This window comes from Lepidothrix coronata, unplaced genomic scaffold (genome assembly GCF_001604755.1).
Source record: "Lepidothrix coronata isolate B3197 unplaced genomic scaffold, Lepidothrix_coronata-1.0 Scaffold137, whole genome shotgun sequence".
In the NCBI taxonomy this organism is placed as follows: Eukaryota; Metazoa; Chordata; class Aves; order Passeriformes; family Pipridae; genus Lepidothrix; species Lepidothrix coronata.
Window position 1 is genome coordinate 103562 of NW_016690317.1, and position 7100 is coordinate 110661.

The 7100-nt window shown below is 51.4% G+C and overlaps 1 protein-coding gene across 2 annotated transcripts in view; it reads left to right on the plus strand.

Annotated features, from left to right (window-relative positions):
• Positions 1-6159, plus strand: part of MTHFD2 (methylenetetrahydrofolate dehydrogenase (NADP+ dependent) 2, methenyltetrahydrofolate cyclohydrolase) — an 11617-nt gene extending 5458 nt beyond the window's left edge. For both annotated transcript variants that reach the window (XM_017827348.1, XM_017827349.1), the window contains exons 5-8: positions 159-266; positions 900-992; positions 4562-4687; positions 5312-6159. In XM_017827348.1, the coding sequence (XP_017682837.1) occupies positions 159-266; positions 900-992; positions 4562-4687; positions 5312-5451 (467 nt within the window). In that variant the 3' untranslated portion in view covers positions 5452-6159. The remainder of the gene's footprint in view (positions 1-158; positions 267-899; positions 993-4561; positions 4688-5311) is intronic.
• The last annotated feature ends 941 nt before the right edge of the window (positions 6160-7100 follow it).

Sequence of the window (7100 nt, forward strand, 5' to 3'; positions counted from 1 at the left end):
CCCAAGGCTGCCAGAGCTCCAGGGTTGTTCAGACAATGCTCTGAGGGACAGGGTGGGATTGTTGGGGTGTCTGCAGGGCCAGGAGCTGCCCTTGGTGATCCTGATGGGTCCCTTCCAACTCAGGATACTCCATGATCCTCTGATCTTGCCCTCTGCAGGGATCCCAACGCTGGGCAAGAACGTGGTGGTGGCCGGGAGGTCGAAGAACGTGGGGATGCCCATCGCGATGCTGCTCCACACTGATGGCAAACACGAGCGGCCTGGAGGTAGGAAACCTGTCCCACTGCCCTCCTCAGGCTCCTAGAGCCATCTCAGGGGTTCCTCAGGAATCTGGCCAAGGCTGGGGAGTTAATTCTGCACATGGTCTTAAAATTGTTAAGGTTGGAAAAGACCTTAAGAGTCATCAAGCCCAACCATCAACCAGCACCATGTTCACCACTAAACCATGTCCTCAAGTGCCACATCCACATGTTTTTTGAACACTTCCAGGGATGGTGACTCCACCATTTCCCTGGGCAGCCTGTTCCAATGTTTAACAACCCTTTCCTTGAAGGAATTTCCCCAATATCCAACCTCAACTTCCCCTTCCTGTTTCCTCTCGTCCTGCCCCTTGTTCCCTGGGAGCAGAGCCCAACCCCCAGCTGGCTCCAGCCTCCTGTCAGGGAGTTGTAGAGACCAATAAGGTCTTCCCTGAGCCTCCTTGTAACATTTTGGAGCCTCCTTCATCAAGTCCTTGTCCCCTTCCATCCCAAGTCCTTCCCTCTGACTCCACAGGCTGTTCCCTGGGGTTTGTCAGCAGGCCCTGATGTTCCTGCTAAACACAGGGGTGTTCTTGAAGGGGAAGATGCAGAGAACTGGCTGGGTTTGGGAATTAAAGCTCCATGGAATCACTCTCCCAGGTGATGCCACAGTCACGATCTCCCACCGCTACACCCCCAAGGAGCAGCTGAAGCAGCACATGATCCGTGCGGACATCGTGGTGGCAGCAGCAGGTAGGGGCTGGCTGATGGCACAGTTGAGGGGCACAGAGGGTGCTCCAGGTGTTCCTGGTGGGAATCCTTGGCATGGAATGTTCTGGAGCCTCTCTGGCAGCGTGGGAGAGTCTGGTGCTCCCAGGGCTGCAGGTGAGGGGCTGCTGGAGCCAGTTCATCCTGTGCAGAAGCCAAGGAGCAGCATGTTTGGTGTTCCTAGCAGAGCTGTTTGTGGCTTTGCCTTTGAAATGGAAAATAACACCTGGCAAGAGGGGCTTGGCCTGCCCATGACACCTGATCAGATCCTAAAGAGCAACATGGAATCAGAGACTATAATGAGTTGGAAGGGACCCATCAAGGGCAGCTCCTGGGCCTGCACAGACACCCCAACAGTCCCACCCTGTCCCTGAGAGCATTGTCTGAACAACCCTGGAGCTCTGGCAGCCTTGGGGCTGTGACCAAACCCTGGGGAGCCTGGGCAGTGCCCAACCACCCTGTGGGGGAAGAACCTTTCCCTGAGATCCAACCTGACCCTGCCCTGACACAGCTCCAGCTGTTCCAGGGTGCTGTCCCTGCTCACAGAGAGCAGAGATCAGAGCTGCCCCTCAGGAGGATGTTGAAGACCCCAATGAGGTCTGACTTCAGTCTCTTCTTCTCCAGCTGAACAAACCAAGTGCCCTCAGCTGCTCCTCATAACGCCCCTCCAGACCCTTCCCCATCCTCGTGGCCTCCTTTGGACACTCTCCAACGGTTTTGTTATATTGTGTCCCCCCAAACTGCCCCAATGTTGAGGGGAGGCCGCCCCAGGGCAGAGCAGAGCAGGACAATCCCCTCCCTGATGCCCCCAGGACACGTTGGCCCTCCTGGCTGCCAGGGCACTGCTGACTCAGGAACAACTGGCCATGGACCAGGACCCCCAGGGCCCTTCCTGCAGCTGCTCTCCAGCCTCTCATCCCCAGCCCACACACACAGCCAGGGCTGCCCCGGCCCAGGGGCACAATCCGGCCCTTGCCCTTGTTCCACTTCCCACGGTTGGGGATTGTCCATCTCTGATCTGCTGAGCCCTCTCTGCCCTCGAGGGAATCAACAGCTCCTCCCAGTTTGGTGTCCTCAGCAGAGTTCCTCAGTTTCCCTTTGAGCTGATGAAGGTGTTGAAGAGAACTGCAGGATGGAGCCCTGTGGAACATCCCCAGTGCCAGCCTGACACCACCCCAGTCACTGTGACTTTGTGCCCAACCCATGAGCCAGTTCCTCACCATCCCATAAGACTCTTATTCAGCTGTATAACAACAGGCTCTGTTGTACCTTCTGTTGTATTTATGTGGGATGAGAAAAAATACCAAGAAAATAATTGCCCAGATAAGATCTGCTTACCTGGAGCAGCTGCAGAGGCACCCCCAGGGCATGAGGATCCACTCAGAGCTCTGCCCTGCTCCAGACTGTCCCCTTGGCAGAGGAGCTGAGCTGCTTTGGAGGGTCTTTTTGGCAGCAGAAGGTGGGTGGGAGCCTGTGGGGAGGGAGGAGAGAAAGTGTGGGGTGAGAATTGGGTGTGAAGAGAAAGTGTGGGAGGTTTGGGGGTTTGTAAGGACAGAAGGGGATGGAGTCACCTGGGAAGGTGTGAGAGGAGCAGAGAGAGGGTCACATGGATGAGAGAAAACAAGGGTGGGAGGGAATTCCTGTTAAAACCCAGCCCTAAGAGTGAAGGGAACTCAGGTCATTGTTAATAGATCCCTTGGGGTGGATTGGAGTGAAAGGACACTCATTGATCAGTGTTTACATGTATAAATTATTTTAGATCAATTTGGTTGCAATGGAAAGGAGGGATGGAGCTGTTTTATTATCTGTGGACATGCAACAATATAAAAGCATGAATATAACACTTCAGAAAAGAAAGAAAAGATCAGAGTAGGAAGATCTCACCAGCTGTGGATTCCAGTGTTGGAATTTTGATGTCTGTTGGTCAGTCTTGATCCATCAGGGATGGGGGAAGCCCCCAGAATGATGCCTTAGGACACTTTAGGCATCAGAACCACAATGATTAATGAGATAATCCAGGTTCAGGTTCAGGTGGGAAGGCCCAGGTACTTTCCCTGGCTGATGGGTCATGTGCCAAACTCTGGTGGAAGCCCCAAAAATGAATCTGGGGGCACTTTAGGGGTCTTTGGTGGTTTATGGCCCTTCTAAGACATGACAGCTCCTCTCACAGTGTGGCTGAGCCAGTTCTGCCCCGTCTGAAGGATGAAAACCTTCAGCCCTATGTGGGAATGTCCTGATACTCCCCCAGGGGGGTTTTCCACCTGGGCCAGGTGTGTGAGGGAGGACATTGGGATGATAAAAATCATCATCCCACCTCAGGACCTGCTTCTTCTCAGCCTCTTCCATTATCTGGCTCAAAAACCAGCTCGTGGCTAATCAAAAGTTGATTTGTTGTGGTCACCCTCTGGTGTTCACCCCCCTCTGCACATCTTGGGCAGCACTTTAATTCCCAATGTCAGTTTTAACACATCCTCACAGTTATTTTTCTATAAAATGCCTGGAATTTTTCTTAATTTCATTTTAGAAATGTAGAAGGTTCACCCTCAGCAGAACTGTCCTCTCCAAAGAAAAGAGGTGATGTGAAATTTAAATAGGAGAACTAAAGGGTGTTTGTGACAAACTTGAAAATTGTTAGAAAAAATGAGGGACTGGGGAAGAATATTGATTCCAACAGTGGCAAGAAATTTCTCCCTTAACTAATAATAGTGATGGGTCAGCAAAGCACCTGCTGCCCCTGGAAGTGATTGTTGGAGTCATTAATTGTTAATATTTAGGTGTCTCTCAGTTCTTCTCCTCAGTATCTGGCTGAACCAGACAAACACACCCCACCCTAAAAGGGAGGTTGAGCCCCAAGTTGCTGCTCCCACCCCTCCCTATCCCTCTGGGACAGCCCTGGGATAAATCCCGAGCCTCTGCCAGGCTGGGATGGGATCAGGCACTGCTCCAGGTTCCTGTCCCAGTGCAGCTGGAAAACCTGCTGGAGCTGCACCAAACAGCCACAGACCTCAAACGCTTTGAGGATTCCATGTGGAGAAGGTGTGAGGTCCCAGGGCTTCCTGGGCATGGATTCCAGCTCTTTGCTCTGAGTTCTCAGGGAACATCTCAAACAGAAGCATGGAATCATGGAACGGTTGAGGGACCTTAAAGATGATGTTGTTCCAACCCCCAGATGCCTTCCACTAGCCCAGGTTGCTCCAACCTGGCCTTGGACACTTCCAGGGATGGGGCAGCCACAGCTTCTCTGGCAATTCCAGCCCAGCTCCTCCCCACCCTCAAAGGGAGGAATTTCTTACCAATATCCGACCTAAAATTTCCCCTCTTTCAGTTTGAAAGTGAAATATCTGATTGAGCTGCACATCAGTAGCTGAAATGTGCTCCTGTCGATTTGCATTTCATGGGATCATTTGGGTTGGAAAAGACCCTGAAGATTATGGAGTCCAGCTGGTCTGGGGGGCAGGAAGGCCCAGATGGGTCAGAACATCCTGGGAACGTGGGTGAGGAGGAGCAGGGGGGCTGTTTAACACCCCTGAGTGTGTAGTTCTGTGTTTTTCCAGGCATTCCCAACCTGATCACAGCTGACATGATCAAAGAAGGAGCTGCAGTGATTGATGTGGGAATAACCAGAGTGCAGGATCCTGTCACTGCCAAGCCCAGGCTGGTTGGGGACGTGGATTTTGAAGGTATGGAAAGGCTCTGGGTGTGGGTTCTGGAGCACTTGGGTGCTGCAAAGGGAGGAAAAGTCCTGGTTCGTGTGTCTGGTTCATCCAATATTGTTCCATGTTATCCCAGGACATGCCCTGGGAAAGCTGCACAGGAGACTCACCCTGTTGGGTCACTTTGCCTCTTTTAAAACAAAGCCATGCAGAACTTACCTCCTGCCCTGTATTCCCTGGCCTTGATCCTGCTGGAGCTGCAGCCCCACAGGGGCTGTTGGGATGAGCCTGGGGAAGACCTTGGAATTTCCTCCTGGAAGAAAAAGAGGGTGAATGTCCAGATTGATGAAGTGCCGACATCAAGGCCACACCTAGTCTTGGATTTGACATTTCTGTGCTAGAAACCAGCTTTTAGACCTTACTTTAGATCCTTTAGCCCTCCCTTTGAGCTTTTCCCCAGCCTGGGCTTTGCAGCTGGGCTGGTTTAGAGCAGCAGGGATGGAAAGAGCGGGGCTGGATAATGGGGGAAAGGCCACGTGGAGAAACTCCTGGTCCTAAATGATGACCCTGGAGGAAATCTGGGGGCTTTTAGGCTGGGAATTGTTGCTGCTGTTGCTTTTGCTGCTGCTGAGCTGTGCCTTTCCTCCCCAGGGGTGAGGAAGAAGGCCAGTTACATCACCCCGGTGCCGGGGGGCGTGGGGCCCATGACCGTGGCCATGCTGATGAAAAACACCATCATTGCTGCCAAGAAGCTGCTGAAACCCAAAGAGTTGGAAGCACTGACTGCTTGACCTGGGCCATCCTTCTCCTTTGTAGCACTGAAAGCAACATTCCAAACTGACTCCCAAACAGGCCGATAGAAAATGCAATATTTTTTTATTTATTGTCTCGGAACGGGAAATTTCCCACTCGGAGGTCGCAGGTATTTATTGGAGCTGAAGCAGCTGCATCTGCTGGTACTGAGGTGTGTAAATCTTCATGCCTGTGCTCCTCCTGCTTGTAAAGCTGCTCTATGTGTGAGCCAGACCTGCTCCTGCAGGGATTTGGGATCCTGGGAATGCAGCTTTCCCGGGAACTCCGTTAGCACTCCCTTGGGATTTGCTCCATGGTACAAAGCCTTGATGGTTCTGTTCTCACAGATCTGGAGTGGGGCTTGTGCTGGTCTCCTACTCAATGCTGGATGTTTAGTTTGAGCTCTTCTGTAGAGGAAATTACTTGAAAAATTAAAAATAAAGCCATATTTGTGCTCTGGGGCTGTGCAGGGCCCTGGGCAGTGGCAGAGCTGTTGTAACATGTTCTAGTGTGCAGCTAAGCTGGGTTTTTTTGCTGTTTGGTTGGTGAATTTTTTTAAAAAGCCTTTTTTTTCTAACCAAAGAACAGTGTGAGGAGGGTTTGGTGTCCACAAAGGGCACACAGGAGGTTCCCTGGGCTGTGTTCTGAAGTGTGTAACTAGTGAGTAATGCAGGCTAACTAAATAAAGTGTGAGAAGACAAAAAAAATCCCTGTTTGTGCCCTGGAATTATTACTAGGCAACTACTTAAGTTCTAGAAAAGCTGCACTAGTTGTTTTTAGAGCACTTGTGGGGTGAGCTATTCCCCCAGAGCAGGGGGAGGTCTGGCTGCCACCCAGAGCTTACCTGGGACACAACTGTTCCACCAGCAGCAACTGGCCTTGAAAGTAAGCAAATCTCTTCCTTTCAAGCCTGATCAAAACCTGTTCAGCTCCCTGAGTCTTATTTCTCAGCTAAATCCACATCACAGCATGAAGGATGTTTTTAAGCTCTAATTATCCTGTGAACATCAACCTTACCTGAGGTGATGCCTCAAGCAGGGCGGAAAAACTTCCTTGCAGGATTTTCCATGGGCAGTGAGGTGAATCTTGGACTCTTTCCTCTTCACATATTCCCTGGTGTGACTGGTCCCACCCTCCTGAGAGCAGGAATATTGTGGTGCCATCGGTTGGACTGGGTCTTGGAAGCTTTTCCAACCTTTAACGGGCTGGAGGTACCAGCTGAGCTGGTGCCAAACCCCCTCTCCAGGAGGGGGGAGCACTGATAAAAACACAGGGGGAAGGAAATTTGGGATTCAGGGGCTCTGCAGCAGAAACACACTAAGAGCTGAGACTCATTGAAACGAGGTTTATTGGGTTTTATCCAAGAAATACAAAATGTGACAGTGGTCCCAGGCTGGAGGCGGCGAATCTCGGACGCTCCGTTTGCTCATACAAAAAGTAGAATCCGCGGTGCAAAACAGACAAATTGAGCCAAAAACAAGCTGGATTCTACAGTGGCTTCAGCTCTGCCCTATGGAACAGCTACCAGAGTCCACAAAGCCTGTCCAGGGGTGGTGGAAATAGAGCCGATGGGCTGGATAAAGCGAATTAACCCGGTTGATTAAAATCATAAACCTACCACGCTTCTACCACACAGGATTGGTACAAA